At 39.5% G+C, this 20,269-nt stretch overlaps 1 protein-coding gene across 2 annotated transcripts; it reads right to left on the bottom strand.

The window, feature by feature from the left end:
* Positions 1–342: 342 nt before the first annotated feature.
* Positions 343–11,338, bottom strand: LOC141564519 (zinc finger protein 69 homolog B-like). Of its 2 annotated transcripts, none has more exons than XM_074307074.1 (5): positions 11,053–11,330; positions 9,527–9,579; positions 8,314–8,440; positions 6,624–6,719; positions 343–607 (listed from the first exon to the last, which is right to left on the bottom strand). In XM_074307074.1, exons 1-5 carry the CDS (start codon positions 11,099–11,101, stop codon positions 573–575), a joined length of 360 nt encoding a protein of 119 aa, XP_074163175.1. In that variant the 5' UTR covers positions 11,102–11,330; the 3' UTR covers positions 343–572. The 2 variants fall into 2 exon arrangements, with proteins under 2 accessions (XP_074163175.1, XP_074163173.1); XM_074307072.1 differs by lacking the exon at positions 343–607 and adding an exon at positions 617–3,786 and having other exon boundaries at positions 11,053–11,338.
* Between the last annotated feature and the right edge of the window lie 8,931 nt (positions 11,339–20,269).

The following is a 20,269-nucleotide window of genomic DNA, read 5'->3' as shown; positions in this document are numbered from 1 at the left end:
ATTTAACATTTCTCTAGTTCAGTACATGTACTTAGTACTTACTAGAGTTCTACAAGATTCATACCTTTAAGAGAGCATATATAAGCTAGGATCCTCAGCCAGGATTCAGTCAGGGAGATTCAGAAGCCAGAGAAGGCAGTCGGGGAGAACAAGGGAAGACCATAGAAGTGATGGCAGTCCTCCTGCCTTCCCCACAGAAACCAAGACACATTCAGGAGGACCTCAAGAAGCTAACAGAAGCAGAGAAGACAAAGGACTGGTGGCAGGAACTTAAACTTTTGGAACCAAGGAGAGAGACAGGCCTCTAAAAAAACTAACTGGCCCCAGGAAAGGAGACAAGACTTGGAAAGAGACAATAAAGGATTTGGACTTTAATCCCTGGCTGCATTTGGGGTGATTACTGAATTGAAATGAAGGCTGCTCCCAGAGACCCCAAGAAAACCTCAACAAGAAAAGATTACATTTTAGAGAAGAATATTACATCTAGTAATGCTTCTCTCTCCCCTTTCCCCCAGTGGTTCTGCTTTATCTCCAACACTTCAGGAGAATCCAATCTTCTTCACCACCAAGAATTACTGAGTCACAAAAGTCAGGAGCCAGAAATTATCTGAAATCAATGAGAAATTTCATAATTATTACATGCAGTAGCCTAAATGTAAGATAAATACTCCCATGTAAGAGACTTTAGGAGACCACAAAATTGCCTAAATTACTCCAATTTTTATACCCTTGGTGAACAACATGGATTTTTTCCCCCTTTACCATACATTGTTCCCCTGTTGACATAAGATAGAAACAAATCCTTTTCCTTAATCTGAAGCCAGTCTGTTTTTGAGAAATCCAGCTATCTTCTTTCATGCAGTAATGCAATTTATTAATAATGATATTGCTTCCTGTTGCTTTGAAATGTGGTGGGTTAGCATAAATTGTTTCCCCTTATTTTGCCATTTTGTTACAGTCAGATACAAAACTTAATCCTTCATCAGAGATCTCCATTATCCAAAGAAAGGGATGTCCTCATTGAGTATGCTAATAAGGTTTCTTTTAGCTTGTATCCTCTGATGTATATAAAATAAGAGATGGTCTTTGGCTGAAGACCTTCCCACTTTGATTCCATATATGGTTTATACCATAATGAACTTCATGCAGTCAAAGGAGCTCTATACTCCATTTTTATGTCTTACCTCAAACATATCAGTGACAAGATTCCCAGCTCTTATGAATTCTCTGATGGAAAATGAAAGATGACTTTCTCCTGAAATTTTTATTACATTGATTATATTTGAAAGTTTTCTCTCCAGTGTTCATTTTCCATGTAATAGGCCTTCAACATTGATTACATTCATAAGTTTTCTCTTCAGTCCAGATGCTCTGATGTTTATCAATATGCTTCCTAGAATTAAACATTTTTGTACATTGATTTAATTTATAACGTTCTTTTCCAGTTCACATTCTTTGACATATAACAGATGTCTCTCTCTGTCAGAAATGTTAGGATTACAAGGTGAGAACTCAGGTTGTCTGGACAGTTCTGTGGCTCAGAATTCACACCTTTGGTTCGGGCCTTTAAAGGGAGTTTACACGTTTGGAATTCTGAGGGAGCAAGTTCATTGGTTGAAGTGTTTCTCACAAGCCCCATTGAGTTCTTATTACAATCTCTTCGAGGATAAAAGAAGACAACATTGGGCCAGGAGTAGTAGTCTACTCTGGGACAGAGTTGGGATGGCACTTTGGAGTAAGAAGAGCCTGGCTAGGAGAGTGAGTTGAGACAGTAGTCCCCAAGGACAATTTAGAGATGACCGGACCTTTACAATTCAGGACCTTACAATTTGGCACCCAACATGGGGCAAGGACTTTTGCTTATCCTGACAAGGACTTATTCTGAGCCCTTCAGAGGAGCTAGCCTGGACCTTTGCAATTTAGCACTCGAACAGGGGCAAATAACATAAATTGAGAATTTATACAGAATTGAGAACAGGGACAAATAACATAAATTGAGAATTTACACAGAAAGATTTTTTTTTTTTAAACTTTGGTTACACTTACAAACAGTTCTGGTATCTCTCATGTACAGTATGCTCTTCTGTGTAAAAACCTTTCCTCATTGATTACATCCCTAAGATTTCTTTCCAGTGTGGATTCTCTGATGTTGAGCAATATATTTCTTAGAACTGAATGTTTTTCCACATTGATTACATTCATAAGGTTTCTCTCCAGTGTGGATTCTTTGATGTATTCTAAGAGTTCTCCTTTCTCTAAAAGCCTTTCCACATTGATTACATTCATAAGGTTTCTCTCCAGTGTGGATTCTCTGATGTACACTAAGAGTTGCCTTTTGTCTAAAAGCCTTTCCACATTGATTACATTCATAAGGTTTCTCTCCAGTGTGGATTCTCTGATGTTGAGCAATATACTTCTTAGAACTGAATGTTTTCCCACATTGATTACATTCATAAGGTTTCTCTCCAGTGTGGATTCTCTGATGTACACTAAGAGTTGCCTTTTGTCTAAAAGCCTTTCCACATTGATTACATTCATAAGGTTTCTCTCCAGTGTGGATTCTCTGATGTTGAGCAATATACTTCTTAGAACTGAATGTTTTTCCACATTGATTACATTCATAAGGTTTCTCTCCATTGTGGATTCTCTGATGTATACTAAGAGTTGCCCTTTGTCTAAAAGCCTTTCCACATTCATTACATTTATAAGATTTCTCTTCAGTATGGATTCTTTGATATTTAGTGAGACTGGAGTGATCTATAAAAGGCTTTTCACATTCATTACATTCATAAGGCTTCTCTCCAGTGTGGATTCTCTGATGTACACTAAGAGTTGCCTTTTGTCTAAAAGCCTTTCCACATTGATTACATTCATAAGGTTTCTCTCCAGTGTGGATTCTCTGATGTTGAGCAATATACTTCTTAGAACTGAATGTTTTTCCACATTGATTACATTCATAAGGTTTCTCTCCATTGTGGATTCTCTGATGTATACTAAGAGTTGCCCTTTGTCTAAAAGCCTTTCCACATTCATTACATTTATAAGATTTCTCTTCAGTATGGATTCTTTGATATTTAGTGAGACTGGAGTGATCTATAAAAGGCTTTTCACATTCATTACATTCATAAGGCTTCTCTCCAGTGTGGATTCTCTGATGGATAGCAAGAGAGGAGCGATAAGTGAAAGTCTTTCCACAATCATTACATTCATATGGTTTCTCTCCAGTATGGATTTTCTGATGTTCAGGAAGACAGTGGCTCTGTGTGAAGGCCTTTCCACACTGCTTGCATTCATAAGGTTTCTCTCCAGTGTGGATTCTCTGATGTACACTAAGAGTTGCCTTTTGTCTAAAAGCCTTTCCACACTGGTTACATTGATAAGGTTTCTTTCTAGTGTGGATTCTCTGATGGAGAGCAAGATGGGAGCGATATATGAAAGTCTTTCCACATTCATTACATTCATAAGTTTTCTCTCCAGTGTGAATTCTCTGATGTACAGTAAGACTACTTTTATATCTAAAACCCATTCCACACTGGTTACATACATAAGGCTTCTTTGCAATGTGGATTCTTTGATGTATGGTAAGAACACTCCTTTGTCTAAAACCCTTTCCACATTGGTTACATTCATAAGGTTTTTCTCCTGTGTGGATTCTGTCGAGTGTAGCACAGATTTCGGTACTAGTAAAGTCACAAGGATTATTACTCATGAATCTTTGCTCTTGAGTTTCTACCACAGAATGGCTGAATTCTGTAGTTCTTTCCATCACTTCAAGTCTAATCTCTCCTGAAAAAACAAACAATAAAATAGACACTACAGACACTCTTATATTTATATCCCCTTCCCTTCATCAACAGAAGAGAAACTCAGTAATTTTCTGTTTCCCCAGGCACAGAGAAAAATCTTAAATGAGGAAAACCAATAATTTTAAAATCCCATTGGCTCACATCCCAGGGATGAGTTAATTCCTAACAAGCATCAGGCACAATTTCATTGGATCCTGAGATAAGTATGTGAAAAACAGGAAGTGGCTTCATTCTCATTCTATGTATAACTCAGGCCATCAGCTTAGAATGGCTGAGTAACTTAACCCAAATCCCAGCAGCTGGGATGAGAATTTATACCCTGTGAATGAGCATGCTCTGCCCCAGATATTTCACAAATTATCTTCACTCTCATTTTCTCCCTTTCCCTTTCATTGTCTTTACTTTCAAGCCTTTTTTCATAGATATGCCATTTGGTGCCCATATACTAAGTATTCATATTATTTCTTCATCTATTCTTTTTGTAAGCATAACAAATTTCCCTGGTGTTCACTTTCAATTTTATTTTTCCTGTCACATCTGAAGTTACATTCAAAACACTGACACTTGTTTTTGTATTCTCCTGAGGTATATGTGATTTTGTTCTAACCCAATTTTTTTGAAAGAACCATTACTTATTTTTTTTAAAGTGTCATTATATGCCCCAGCATGTCCTTTTAACAAACACAATTTTTAAAAAGTGCATGAAATCCATCTAAAAAACACAATTAAAAAAAAAAAAAGAAAAGGATGAAATTACCCACATTTGAAAATATGTGTCCCATACAGGAAATTGAGTTCATAATCCTGTGATATGGAAGGGCAGAACATGCTTCACCATTGAACCCCTTTCTCCTTGAAGGATTGGGACAAATCAATGGGATTTGACCCCCAAATCTGTCAGTGGCTTTGATCTATTGTCTGATATAAAGCTATCTGTCCTATCTGGTCTCAGACACTTAACATGTCCTAGCAAGCAAGTCACTTACTCCCAATTGCCTCAGCAAAAAAAACCCAAAAACAAAAACAACAAAAAACTATCTATCCTTTGGAACAACAGGTACATACACTTTTCCACCATAATATCTATCTTTCTACGGTGATTTCAAACCACCCCCATCAGAAATATACTGCTTTTCAGGCCTGTGCAGTGGTAACATCAAACCCTGGTTGCTCTAAATGCAACATTGTCTTTCAGTTTCTCTCTTTTTTGGTGAGACAATTGGGAATAAGTGACTTGCCTAGGGTCACACAGCTAGTAAGGGTTAGGTGTCTGAGGCCAGATTTGAATTCAGGTCTTCCTTCTTTAGGAGCCACGCTCAATCTACTGCACCATCTAGCAGCCCCAGTTCTTCAGTTTCTCAGCTTGACATCAAATTGTTTCCCCAGTTCCAGTAAGGTTGCACATTCATGTACAAGTGTCCACATATGTCCAAGACCCTCAGGGGCTGTCTACATCACAGCAGTTCTTTCCTTCCTGGATTACTAAGTAATGGCATCACATCAAGCCTGTAGTACCAGATCAAGATGTTGCCTGGATTTGCATTCTTGTAGCGGGGATAGCAGACTATTTGAAAATCCTGACCACCAAGCATGTACAACAGAGACTACCAGGAAATCACCATGGAACACCATAGTCTTTCTACCACAATGGATCTCAAAGTGCTGGAAATACCATGATTGTTTTCTCTTCTGAACTTAATTTTTCTAATTTGAACTTGTCCTCAGTTTATGTTGCTTTTCTATCTGCCAACTTCTCAAAGGAATTGGTTTGGCACCTTGGCTTAGTCATTCAGGAGAGTTTCAATGAAAGTCTAACCAACTTACCAGTGTTAGACAAAACAAAGTTATATCTGATGAAATCCTGTCCTTTCAAAGGTTGTTTTAAATATAAACATTATTTAAATAAAAAGGCAATATTTACAATTGACTTTCAAATACATTTGTCATTTAATGCAGTGCTTCTCCAGAAGAAAAATGATTTTCATGCCTTGATGAGGGTTGCCCAAAGAGTTTCATTTTCTACTTCATATATGTGTGAACTACTGTATGATATTCTGTTGAAAAATCAGAATATGGCTGATGGTGCAGTGGATTGATTACTAGATTTCCAAACATGAAGACCTGAATTACAATTCCACTTTAGAAACTTGCTAGTCCTGTGAGCCTAGATTAGTCCCAATTCCTCTGCCACTGTTTCTTTATCTGTAACATCTGTAATAACTCAAGTCCTAAGATTCTCCTGAGGATAAGATGAGACCCCATTTATACAGTACATGATACATAACAAAAACTACATAAATTCAGTGCATGATACATAACAAAAACTATATAAATGCTAACCCCCCATTAGTTTTATTTGATTTTGACAATTTGCTCTCCAATTCTGCTCTCCTTCTTAAATCATTATTATCCTCATTTACTAGTGATCTAGTGGGGTGCTAAATTTAATTCCAGATTATTCAATCCACAATGGGCTTCTACTTAGCTGTAGATGTACTGTCTGTCCTCACAGTTTGTGACCTCCATGAGAATAAGGGCTGTCTGTTGTGTCTCTTTATATTCCTGCTGCTTCTCCCAGGGCCTGGCATGTAGCAGGCATTTAAATGTCTGCTAACTTGAAGAAGTTGGAAAAAAGAGCCATGGTGTCCAATGTCCTCATTTTAAAGAGGAGGAAACCCAGAAAGCCACTCTTAGGATATATCTGAAAAAGAATTCTGAGGGACATCTTCCTCTCCCAAGCCTAGAACTTACCTCGGGGTAACACCTGGAAGCCCCTTGTAATCTTATCTCTCATACTTCTGCTCTCATCTCACTCACCTGGAGGGCAGCTCCCCAGGTCTTCTTGGACCAGCTTCCATGGAGCTTCCTTTTCTTCAAAATAAGAGATCACATCTTCTCTGGGACCTGGAAGCCCTGGGCAGGGAAATCAGTTGGGGATGAGGATGGAGAGAAACTTGTAATTCAGTTCTCTTTAGGGAAAGGGGTGAGGATCCTGTGCTGCTCCATTTTGAGATTCACCCCATTATGTTCACACATATGAGTCTATAGTCTTTGTAATGCAAGTAACTCAAAGTAGGATGTGCCACATTATCCTGCTGGATAACTTGTTCTGAGAACACCCAACCCCCTGCCCTTCCCCCACTTCATCTTGTTATGTTCCATTTCAGAAGAACCTTCTAACCCCACACCAGAGCAAAAAGGGTTAATGAGCCAGAGAAGCCTCAAGCCTGATCAACAGTGACAATAGGAGCATCTGGTGTCCTTTAGGATGGGCTTCAGAAAGATGGACTCATTAGTGTTTGAATGTAAATCAAGCCTCAACTTAGTTGGTGAGTTACTTGGTGAGTCTCTTAAGCTCTGTTTCCCTCAGTTTCCTCAACTGTCAAATGGGGAGGATACTATTTGTATATTCCCAGGGCTTGTGGGAACTCCTTACAGAACCAATGAGCAAACTCCTTTAAAGGTGTAAACTCTGAACTAGAGAATTGTTAAGTACTGACTTAGCACCTAGTAAGAATCCTAACAACTATTATCTAACTTGGAGGGTTGTTGTGAGGATAAAGTGACGTAATATTTTATTTTACTTTTGATTTATGAAATAAAGCAAACGTTTAAAGTGATTTCAGATGAAACTGTAAATCTTAACTAATGCACAACTTGCAGTTCCTTTCAAATAGACAACCAAAGTATGAGGTCACTTTTTCTTCTTCTTTTCTTTCCCCTCACCTCCATAGAGATGGCTAAAGCTATGTAGAAATAGGTATGGGCATGTGTAAAATGATCCCATATATATTTCTATTGATCAATTTTTTCTCTGGATTCAGATACCATTCTTTTTCATTATATCCTTTATAGTGAATTTGGGTCCTTAGAATAGTCAATATAATATATTTACTAGGAGTGCTTATTAACACATCACCATTACTGTATTGTAAAGAAACCACTTGGCACAATACTTGGCAGATAATAGGTGAAAATAAATGCTTATGCCCTTCCATTCCTTTCCCACCACCTGTGCTTCAATTTGAGGACAACAGAAAGAATTAAGGACAGAACTTCTTACAGTTAGGACAACGAGATATTTTGGGCTTCAAACTAAAGGTTGTCAAAAAGAAGAATTCTCTAAATACTAGACCCATTAGAAAGAGAAAGACTTCATGTGGAAAAGCTGCCTGAGCACTTTTCAAAGCTTTGGCAGATGAAATTCATGTCTAGATAAAGATTAGACAAAATCATCTCTGAGGTTAGTTGCATGTTGGAAACTTGATCTTTGACCTGAAGGGACCTAGCATTGGTAAGAGACAGTATCAGGACCACAAAGGACACCCTCAAGGTCCTATCATACAATGCAAAGCCATCCTGGTTGCTGCAGGAGGATTCTGTCTCTTAGATACAGGAGACCAGCATTTTCCCCTTGTAATTGATAAATCCTGCCAACACAGAACACTAGGGATTGAAGATATACCCTTTGATTGCAGATTCAGAGTTACAGGGGAAGTGTCCTTACCCAGGGAAAGCAGATTGTGGGCATTTTCCACCATGACCTCCTTGTACAACTCCTTCTGAGAGGGGTCCAAGAGGCCCCATTCTTGCTGGGTGAAGTCCACAGCCACATCCTTGAATGTCACCAGCTCCTAAACCATCAAAAATCATAAGACAGCTGAAAGGCACTTCAGAACCAAAGAGTCCAACCCTCTTCAATTATAACAGTCCTCTATTTAAAATGAAATACAGAGACCTTTCATGAATGCCAGAGTCAGCTCTTGAAACTACAGTCATTAAAAGTCTGATTGAATTTAGAGAAAAGCCTTATCATCCAATGCATCTCCTTGTGGAACCAGGAAGAAAGTCTGCATTTTACCTCTGAATAGATGGATCTGTGAAAGAGAATGAGAAGGTGATGGGAAATTTCCTCCTCAGCAGAACTGATATAAGTAATATGTTCTCATGAAAGGTCTGCAAATTCTGTGTGAAGCTGCAAGTACAAAGTTTTGTGTGATCACTCAAAAGAGAACAAAGTTAAAGTTAAGTGAGGCATTTTGTTTCCTGAGAAGCTAGAATAGTCTTATCTGATGAACATGAGGAGCATGTATATGAGGGTGTGAGTGTAGGTATGTATGTGAGTATGTGTCTGAGTCTGTGTATCAGTATCTGAGTGACGTGTCTTGAGTGTGTCTGTGTATGTGTGAGAGTGTATGGAGTGTGTGTGTATGTGTGTGTATGAGTGAATGAATTTGAGTTAGAATGGGTATGTGAGTGTGTATGAACATATATGTTTATGTGTGAGTGAGTGTGTGTGTGAGTGTGAGTCTGAGTTTATCTGAGTGTGAGATTGTATATAGGTGTGAATGTGTGTTTGTGCTAGGCAGGTATTAAGAGAGCAGAAATTATCTCCATGGAATAGGGATTAATCAGTGAAGTGGTCCACCTTGTCAGTCAGTTGTAATGAGATGGAACTTAAATAGGAGAGGTCACCCATGGGGGGCCTTGGAGGGGGTACTAAAATACTCAAGATGCCAAGGGCCCAGTGAATCTGTTTTAAACCCAGAAGAGGGCAGAGCAGGGCAGGGCTGCTGCTGCTGTATTCAATTTCATGTCCACTTTTGTAAAGACACAATCCTGAAGTAAAATATTGCCCAGCTCCATAGCCCATCCTCCATATCTATGGAAATGGTTGTGACTGCTGCTGTTGGTCCAGTCTGTGAATGGATTGTACTCACCTGAGGAGGACTTCGGAGGCTCCCAGGGCCCATTTCTGCAGGCTCCAGGTTCCCTATGGAGATAGCAAAATAACCAAAGTGACTTCATTTTACCAAATTTCTCCACCTGGTCCCTGGTCCTCATCTATCTCAGGGTCCTGCTTCCCCCATCCTTTATGGCTCCACAAATGAAGCCACAAAGCTCTCACATCTTACCAAGGAAGGTTCTAACTAATGTAATCAATGATAACCATGAGACAGGCTGGGAACCAACAGGGAAGTCTCCCTTCTTTCTCTAAAATATAAAATAGCCCAACTTCCCCACCCCAAAATCTTAACCCCAAACTGGTTGTCTTTGTGTTCATATTCAGGTCCATTGCTATTTGTAGCCCTTACAATAAAACCATTCTTATTTCCCTCCTATTTGGGCCAGGCCTTGAGCTGGAGGGCAATAAGAGTTTTTCCCCCTCTTTTTATAAGCACGAGGCTCCCTACAAGGATTTCCAGGGGGTGAGGTCCCCCAGAGTTACAAAGGCCCTGGCCCTGATCTTGGAGGAGAGAGGGAGGGAGAGAGACAGCAGGGAGGGTCAGGCAGGGAAATGTAGATGGTCTGAGCAGGAAGATTACTTCCCTCTTGTCTTAGACATCTTCCCAGAGACTTAGGAGGTAGGAGCGGTTGGGGATCTAAGGGCTCTCCTTCCAACTGGTGGTCTGCCTTCTCTGTATTCCCCCTCTCCCCTCTGTCTCTATGTATACATACATACACATAGCTAGGGGAGGTTGAGGTTGGGGAGGGCTCTGGAACCAAGGCACCAGAATGACCATGAGAAGCCAGAGTTTCTTAATCCTGAGGGCTCGGAAGGGACAAAAGGCAGGGAAGTAGGATGTCTGAGTAAGGGGAAAGATGTGGGAGGCCAGACAGGTCAATATATAGGTCATGGCCTGGAAGTCAGGGCCACTGGAGTGACAGAAGTGCTCCAGGGGGATAGCTGAGCCTGGGAAAGCAGGAAGACTGTGTTCTGAGGTTTAACAAGGAGCTGAGAAGGACCACTGGGACTCTCTGGGTCAGTTTGGGCTTGGAATCCCTAAGGGAAAGTGGAGACAGGGAGACACATGCATGGCGTCTGATGGGCATCCAGCCCAAGAACCAGATGTTCAGATAAAGGGAAGCAGGAGTCACTGTGTCCAAGTTGGGGTCCTGGCGGTAGGAAAGCAAGATTCTTGGATCCTTACAAGGTGGGAACGGGAAGACAGGACCCCTGTGTCCTGATCAGAAGGCTAAAATCAAGACTTTGAGATTTCTACGGGCAGAGTAAAGTCTGGGATAGTGTGACCCAATGGGAAATCTGGGGAGTTGGGAAAGCGAATGGGAATCTGCAAAAGTTTTAGGCTTGGGGAGCTCATCCAATGGGCTGGATTGGTAGAAAGGTGTGCTCCTGATAGACCTGGAGGACACTCACCAGGAGGTCAGGAGAGGAGAATGGGAGCCAATGACAAAGGCAGCCACTAGAAGGCAGGAAATGTGGGGGATGCAGGCTCCAACCTACCTGGGAGTTGCAAGCACAGTTCTGGCTTCCTGACACCAAAGCGAGCCATAGCTGCCAGTGAGCTGAGCTCCAAGGGAAAAAAAGGCAAGAGAACTGAGTTCCAAGGGAAGGCAGAGCAGTTTCTGCATCAGGGAAGGGAGAAGGTTCTTAAGGGCAGAAAGGCAGAAACATTTCCTGTTTCCCAACAGCCCACGATGGGAGGGTCTTCCTAGTCTCTAGAGCCCCTCTCGGCCCATCCTCCAGGAAGTTGAGCTCTTTCCTTCAGTCCCACCAAGGCACTGCGGCCCTAGGCCCTCTATCATGCAAATATCCCTCTTCTGCCCTAAACTCCTCCCAGGCCTGCAAACTCCACCCCAGAGCTCACATTGCAGAGTCTGGTCATCGCTGAGAGCTCCTCCTCCCCTTCCAGCTCCTTCCTTCTCAGGCTCACACGTTCCTCCTTCCTGCCCTCTAAATCTCCTGCACAGGACTAACCCCAAATAAAGGCCCCTATCCTCTGAGGACCTGGCAACAAATGGTTATTGGGAAATTGGGATACTGTATCTGATTTGTAACTATAAATGTAGATTGGAGTGGATTGAGTGCTGCCATTGATCATGATCTTTGACCCGCTACAAGCAGATCAGACATCAAGGCAAGAAGGATTGTACCCTCAGCTTGAGAAAGTTCAACAATAGACAGAAAAGTCTATTCCGCTTTGGGACAGCTCTAATTTCTGGGAAGTTTCCTCTTATCTGAAACCTGTGTCTCCAAACATTCACCAACTGTTCTTGATTCTGCCCTGTGGAACAGAGCAACATATCTGTAAACCTTCCTCTATGAGACTATGAAAGTCCTTGTTCTCAGAGATCCATATCTCTATTCATTCTTTTCTTTAGGGTGTAAGTGCCTAGCTTTTGCCATGCTATTTTCCAGTTTTCCCATCAATTTTTGTCAAATAGTGCATTCTTATTCCAGAAATCTTTGAATTCATCAAATACTAGATTACTATAGTCATTGAATATTGTGTATTGTTTGTACTTTAACCTATTCCACTGATCTACTGCTCTGTTTCTTAGCCAGGACCAATTCATTTAATGATGGGTGCTTTATAACATGATCTGGTATGGCTAGGCTACCTCCTTTTGAATTTTTTCATTAATTTCCTCGACATACTGGACCTTTTGTTCTTCTTGATAAATTTGGGTATTATTGTTTTCTAGTTCTGTGAAAACTTTTTGGTAGTTTGAGTGGTATGGCACTGAATAAATAAATTAATTTAGGTAGAAGTATCATATTTATTACATTAGCTCAGCCTACTCAGGAGCAAGTGATGTTTGCCTAATTATTTAGATCTGAATTTATTTGTGTAAAATATGTTTTGTAATTGTTCATTTGTTTTTAATCCATCTTTCCTGGGTCTAAATGTGATCTTTATTGCATTAAGCTCTGGAAGGGATGCATGTAATATTTCTACTTATTTGCATTTGATTGTGAGGTTTTATGCCTCAACACATGGTCAATCTCCTTAATTACTTTCTTTATTAATATCTTATTTCTGGTTAGATTTAGCCAGTTCTGAGAAGGGAAAGTTAAGATCCCACACTAATAAAGTAATTACCAAATTAAGACCTCTTACTATCCAAGTAAGAAGTGATCTATCCAAAAGTGATGGTGTTTGGAAATTTGTTTTTTTTTTTTTTCTTCCCCTAATATAGGAATGATTTTTATCTGCTGAGTTAAGTATTGATGGTGAAAATTGTATAAAGTTGAATGTGGAAGAATTTGCATGGAAGTTATACCATTGAGTCACTTTTAGTCTCAGTAGACCCTAGCCTTGTTTCAAAATGGGACTTTTTCCTTGAGCAGAGCTGATATGATCAACTGGAAGTTGACAATGATATATGACAGGAAACTAAAAAGTCAAAACAGTTGGACATGACTGAATGACTTAAGCGCCACCATCATCAATGTTTTATAAGTTTACAGCCTTCTTTAAAGTGAGACTGAGGAAAGCTAGGGAGTATCATAGTGCATGGAACACTGGGCTTGGAATTAGGAAGTATCAGCTTAAAGAGTTCAAATCCTGCCTCAGATATTTATTGGGTGTGTGAACCTGGCCAAGTCACTTAACACTATTTGTCTCAGTTCTGTCTCATCTCATGGAGAAGGGAATTGCAAACCACTCTAGAATCTTTGCCAAGAAATGTCCCCTTCCCTTCCCCTCTGTGACTAGGGTCACAAAGAATCAAACCTCAGTGACATGATGGAACAACAGATCAGGCAAGACTGTTGTGATGGCCTAAAGACAGTTATCTTTAATTGGATGACAATGACTTTCATGCACAGATTCTTTAAGCTATGAGATGGCATGGGTGGCCTAAAGACCACTAGTTCTAATTGCCACAGGTAAAATCCAGTTGACTGAGCTACAAAGCTCTGAGTACATGAATTTATTAATAAATAAGAGGGCTAAAAGTCTAGGGATTGAAAGATAAGCCTTTTAAGGATAGAAATTGTTAAGGACCATGCTTAGGTGAAGGGAAAGGTCAATTCTCTGAGAACTTCCACAGCTGTGAATTATAACCTTGAAGGAGTTACAAAGCAGCCTTCGCAGATGTTCCTTGTGGATTGGGAATGAAATTGGAGGCAGTGGGAAGAGGAGAGAGGTCAGAGAATGCAGCTGCCTCTGTCTCCTTGTATCATCGTCATTATTCTCTCACATGAAGAAATCCATTCTATAGGTCTGAATTAGACCTCCAGCAGCCAATGACAGGTGGCTCCCACTGTTTTTTTTTTTTTTTTTTTTTTAATTCATTTTTCCAAATTATCCCCTCCCTCCCTCCACTCCCTCCTCCTGATGACAGGTAATCCCATACATTTTACATGTGTTGCAATATAACCTAGATACAATATATGTGTGTAAATCCCATTTTCTTGTTGCACATTAATTATTAGCTTCTGAAGGTATAAGTAACCTGGGTAGATAGACAGTAGTGCTAACAATTTACATTCGCTTCCCAGTGTTCCTTCTCTGGGTGTAGTTATTTCTGTCCATCATTGATCAACTGGAAGTGAGTTGGATCTTCTTTATGTTGAAGACTTCCACTTCCATCAGAATACATCCTCATACAGCATTGTTGTTGAAGTGTAGAGTGATCTTCTGGTTCTGCTCATTTCACTCAGCAACAGTTGATTTAAGTGTCTCCAAGCCTCTCTGTATTCCTCCTGCTGGTCATTTCTTACAGAGCAATAATATTCCATAACCTTCATATACCACAATTTACCCAACCATTCTCCAATTGATGGACATCCATTCAACTTCCAGTTTCTAGCTACAACAAAAAGAGCTGCCACAAACATTTTGGCACATACAGGTCCCTTTCCCCTCTTTAGTATTCCTTTGGGATATAATCCCAATAACAGCAATGCTGGGTCAAAGGGTATGCACAGTTTGACAACTTTTTGAGCATAGTTCCAAATTGCTCTCCAGAATGGCTGGATTCTTTCACAACTCCACCAACAATGTATCAGTGTCCCAGTTTTCCCACATCCCCTCCAACTTTCATCATCATTTGTTCCTGTCATCTTAGCCAATCTGACAGGTGTGTAGTGGTATCTCAGAGTTGTCTTAATTTGCATTTCTCTAATCAATAGTGATTTGGAACACTCTTTCATATGAGTGGAAATAGTTTCAATTTCATCATCTGAGAATTGTCTGTTCATATCCCTTGACCATTTATCAATTGGAGAATGGTTTGGTTTCCTATAAATCAGGGTCAGTTCTCTATATATTTTGGAAATGTGGCTCCCACTGTTTTATGCAAGCACTGCACTTTTAATTTAGCTCAGTGGTTTTCTTTCATTAAAAGTAATTGATGGAAAAACTGAACTTTTGCATTTAATAGACAGAGGAACACCGAACTTTTTGAAATCATGAGTTTTTTCACACACAGATTGTTGTTCTTGGTCCTTTGTTCTTGAAGAGGACTGAAGCCATTGGGGGTGGGGTATCTTACTCTGCAAGTGAGTTGGACTTAAGTGAGACGGTTGTGCAAAGTCATCAGCCTCACTCTGTCCTTCAGTCAGCTGAGTCCAGTGGCAAGACATAGGTCAAGACAACTGGTAGTGGACTTCCAATGTTCCTCATGTATAAACCTATCAACAATGGATAGATTTTAGAGTCCCAAAATAGTGGTTTTTCCATCATTAGCAAAAAAGTTACAAAAGTTTTTTTTTTTTTTTTTTTTTTTTTTGAGGCTGGGGTTAAGTGACTTGCCCAGGGTCACACAGCTAGGAAGTATTAAGTGTCTGAGACCAGATTTGAACTCAGGGTCCTCCTGAATTCAGGGTTGGTGCTCTATCCACTGCACTACCTAGCTGCCCCAAAAGTATAGGCTTTTAACAATTACCTTATAGTCCAGTTTGGTGTCACACCACTGGCAGCTGCCTCTCACCATTTGTGAAGAAAGTCAGAGGTTTGTTGATCAATATACTTTCTGAGCTCTCTTGGTCTCCTCCTTTTTTGAGCTGGCCATCTGGTAAGGAAGAGGGCTGACAGGTGAACAGCCAGAATACTACACTAATGCCTTATAACTGTCAGGAGAAAGAAAGAAAGGACTCCATCATATTGGACCGATCATCTGTGTTGAACTTCTATGAGGACTCAGGCAGGTATCACACAGGATGGGTAGACAGATATGGATGGTTTGAGAGCTACATGGTTGGAAGGTGCTTCTCAATCAGAGATTATGGATCTGGCCATCTGAGTATTGGAATGAGCCATACTGTTTTTTTTTTTTTTTTGGTGATTTTGCACACTTCGGGCTGTATTCATTCATTTATATATCCCCACACTTCTCTGAATTCTTCATATTCACTGTTTTTCATGGCACATTGTTCCAGAATATTCAAATTTGGTAGTCTGTGGCACAAAGTGGTTTTAGGTAATTTTTGTTTTAAAGCTAAGGATATATTTTGGTCCCTGTGTCACAACTTTGTAATGGGTAAATTTGTTTCAATACAAAGGACACTTTTGCGTGCCTGTGGCACAACTTGGTTTTGAATAATTTGTTTTAAAAAGAAAAGATATTTTTGGCTGCCTGTGGCACAACTTCGTTTTGGGTAATTGTTGTTTAAAAGCAAAGGAAACATTTGAGTTCCTCTGCCACAAATTTGTATTTGGTAAATTTTGTTTTAAAGCTAAGGGCACATTTGGTGCTTGTGCAAAACTTTGGGTAATTTTTGTTTAAAAGCAAAGGATATATTTTGGTAGGATATATTTTGGTACCTGTGGCATAAATTGATATTGGTTAATAGTGTTTAAAAGCAATGGATATATTTGTTGGCTTGTGGCACAAATTGGTTTAAGGTAATTTTTGTTTTAAATATAAGGATACGATTTGTTACCTGTGGCACAACTTTATAAGGGAAAAATTTGTTTAATTGCAAAGAATACATTTTGGTACTGATAGGGGTTGAGATCCCTTTAAGATTCCTTTCTGATTTCCCAACCCCCATGGCTGACATTGATTCACAAATCCTGGTCAAAAAGCACCTTTTTGAATATCTGGGCCCAGCCCCCACTATCTGCTCAGCTTTCCCCAGCCCCCACAGTTTCTAATTTATCTGAAAAGCCCGCCAGGACTTGGCACTGCCTACAATCTTCTTTTAGGTATAAAGAGCCAAGCTGGAGCTCTCTCTTTGCAGGAGCCCTTCCCCCCAAAACATGGTATCCTTCCGGCCATGTAAGGGTTCCTGCCCGCCCAGCAGCCACCTTTGGCCCTGGCGTCTTTCTAACTGAACTTTACTTCCAAATTTTTACAATAAACCTTTTATTTATTAATCTAGGTTTTGGGGCTTGTAAATTCATTTACAGGGGACACTGCGCATCATGAGATTATCTTACTATCTTTGCGCCAACCAATGGGGTTACCTCTTTCCTTTCTCTCATCAGTACCTGTGGCCCAATTTGGTTTTGAGTAATTTTATTTAAAACCAACAGATACGTTTGGGTGCCTGAGGCACAACTTGGTTTTGGATAATTTTGTTTCAAAGTAAGGGATACATTTGGTGGCCTGGAGTAAATTTAGTTTTGGGTAATTTTTGTTTTAAAGCAAGGGAAACATTTGAGTACCTGTGGTACAACTTGGTTTTGGGTAATTTTGTTTAAAAGTAAAGGATACATTTTGGTGCTTCTGGAAGAACTTGGTTTTTGATAATTTTTGTTTAAAATTAAAAGATACATTTCTGTGCTTCTGGCAAACTTTGTTTACCATAATTTGTTTTAAAACAAGGGATATATTTGGGAGTCTGTGGCCCAACTTCCGTTTTGATTAATTTTGTTTAAAAGCAATGGATACATTTGGTGGCCTGTGATAAAACTTAGTTTTAGGTAATTTTGGTTTTAAAGCTAATGACACATTTGGCTGTGACCCGGCCTGCGGGTCTTGAACTAGGGACGGCTGAAGTTACACATCAGTCTGTAAGCCGGAGGCTGGGGGAGGCGTTTGCCTGGGGATGGGCTGAAAAGAAAGAAACGAAGGCAACTCTGGCAGAAGGTAGAATAGCTACTTTATTGAAGGAGGGTTTGGGTTTATATAGGGGCTTGGTCACGTAGGCAGTCTTTTGAAAAAACATTCCATGATTAGGGGTCGTATAACAAAGGTAACATTTATCGGTTACGGGACATCTGGTGGTAGATATGTGTGTCCTTGTGATGTTTGGGGGCAGGATGATCTCAGGCTAGGAAAGAATATTTTATTGTTAGCACCTGTGCTCTGTGACCTTCGAGGCAGGATGCTCTCATGCTTTGTTGAGTCATATTTCTTAGAACTCGACAAACCAAGGTCTTTTATTAATTCTTGGAATGTGGGGTGTGGGGCAAGGGGCTCCAGCATGGCTGTATGTGCTAAACTTGGTTTTGGGTAATTTTTCTTTGAAAGCAAAGGATACATTTTGGTACCTGTGGCACAACTTGGTATTGGGCAATTTAATTTACAAGCAAAGGATATATTTGGGCATCTATGCACAACTTGCTTTTGGGTAATTTTTGTTTAAAAGCAAAGGATACATTTGGTGGCATGTGGCACAATTTGGCTTTAGGTAATTTTTGTTTCAAAGCTAAGGATACATTTTGGTGTTTGTGGCATAACTTTGTAATGGGTAAATTTGTTTAATTGCAAAGTACATATTTTGATATCTGTGCCACAACTTGGTTTTGAGTAATTTTTAAAAAAACCAACAGATACATTTGGGTGCCTGTGGCACAATTTGGTATTGGTTAATTTTGTTTCAAAACAAAAGATACATTTGTATACCTGTACTCAACTTGGTTTGGGATATTTTTTTGTTTAAAAGTAAAGGATACATTTTGGTACCTGTGGCACAAATTGGTATTGGGTAATTTTATTTAAAAGCAATGGATACATTTAGTGGCCTGTGCCACAAGTTGGTTTTAGGTAATTTTTGTTTTAAAGCTAAGGAAACATTTTTGTGCCTGGGGCACAACTTTGTAATGGGTAAATTTGTTTACATTCAAAGGATACATTTTGGTGCCTGTGCCAGAACCCTAACCCTAACCTCCTGACTCCTGACTCTAACCCTAACCTTAACCCTAACCTTAAATTTGCATTTGGTTTAGAGTAATTTTTTTTTTTAAAAAGCAATGGATAAATTTGGTGGCCTATGGCAAAACATAGTTTTAGGTAATTTTTGTTTTAAAGCTGATGACATATTTTTGGTGCCTGAGAAATAACTGTGTATTGGGGAATTTTATAAAAAAACAAATTATAAAAATTTTTTTAAAATAATTTTTTTATATAATTTAAAAATTTTTTTTATAAAAAAACCTGCTTTTGGTTAAATTGGTTTTAATGCAAGGGATACATTTGGGTGCCTGTAGCACAACTTGGCTTGGAGTAAGTTTTTTTTTTTTTTTTTAACCAACAGACACATGTGGGTGTGATGAGGAAACTCCAAAACTCTTAAAAAAAGAAACCTCCTCCCTAAACACAAACAGTTGTCTTCTTTGTTATCTGACTCAGTCCAGAAACCCATTGAATTCTATTCAAATTCTAACCCTGGCTGAAGCCCAGCCTGGAGCCAGCCTGGGACTTCACCCACAAGTCCCTTCAGCTTGCAGCCAAAGCCCCCTATTATAAAAGAGCCAAGCTGAAGTCCTCTCTTTGCAGAGGTCCCAAACATGGCAGCCTTACTCCTGCCATGTCAAATGATTTCTGCCCACTGGAACTCTGGTTCCGGTGCCCTTTATCTCTATCCTCAATTTTATTAACTAGCCTTTACTTCCAAACCCCATAATAAACCTCTTTTATTAATCTAGGTTTTTGGGTCTATAAACTTCTTTACAGGGGACTCTTGTGCTGTTACTAGATCTCATTTAACTCTGTATCCTTGCGCCAAATCCAAAGGGGTTGCAGGGGAGCTCTATTTGACTCCCTGTACCCTGAACCTGCCACTAGACTTCAATTAAACCTAATTTCATTTAGGTATCCCTTGTTTAGTTCTCATCAGGTGCAAGAGGCACAACTTGGTTTTAGCTAACTTTGTTTAAAAGCTAAAGAAATATTTGAGTGCCTGTGGCACAACTTGGTTTTGGATAATTTGGTATAAAACAAAAGCTACATTTATGTGCCTGTGGCTCAACTTGGTTTTGGGTAATTTTAAATGAAAGCAAAGGAGATATTTGGGTGCTTATGGCACAACTTGGATTTTAATAATTTTTTCAGAAGTAAAGGATACATTTTATGTGCCTGTGGCTGAACTTGGTTTCCATAATTTTGTTTAAAATAAAAAATACTTTTTGATGCTTCTTGCACAATGTCATTCCTGATAATATTTGTTTAAAGCAAAAGATACTTTTGAGTGGCTTTGGCACAACTTTGTTTTGGGTAATTTGGTTTAAAACAAAAGATACATTTGGGGGCCTGTGATAAATTGATATTGGGTCATTTTGTTTAAAAGCAATGGAAACATTTGGTGGCCTGTGGCCCAAGTTGGTTTTAGATAATTTTTGTTTTAAAGCTAAGGATCATTTTGGTGTCTGTGGCACAACTTGAGTTTGAGTAATTAAAAAACAAACAAACAAACAAACAAACAGATGTATTTGGGTGCCTGTGGCACAACTTTCTTTTTGGATAATTTGGTTTAAAAGCTAAAGATACATTTGGGTGCCTGTGACACAACTTGATTTTGGTTAATATTGTTTAAAAACAATGAA

This window comes from Sminthopsis crassicaudata, chromosome 3 (assembly GCF_048593235.1).
Source record: "Sminthopsis crassicaudata isolate SCR6 chromosome 3, ASM4859323v1, whole genome shotgun sequence".
NCBI lineage: Eukaryota > Metazoa > Chordata > Mammalia > Dasyuromorphia > Dasyuridae > Sminthopsis > Sminthopsis crassicaudata.
The sequence above is the reverse complement of the archived record's forward strand: the minus strand, read 5'-3'. Positions and strand labels throughout refer to the sequence as shown.

Excerpts from the sequence above, each read along its gene's own strand:
- LOC141564519 (XM_074307072.1), bottom strand. The coding sequence starts at position 11,101 with ATGGCTCGCTTTGGTGTCAGGAAGCCAGAACTGTGCTTGCAACTCCCA. Across the intron at positions 9,580-11,052 it reads ACTGTGCTTGCAACTCCCAG|GGAACCTGGAGCCTGCAGAA; the intron begins GTAGGTTGGAGC and ends CTATCTCCATAG. Across the intron at positions 8,441-9,526 it reads GCCTCCGAAGTCCTCCTCAG|GAGCTGGTGACATTCAAGGA; the intron begins GTGAGTACAATC and ends TTGATGGTTTAG.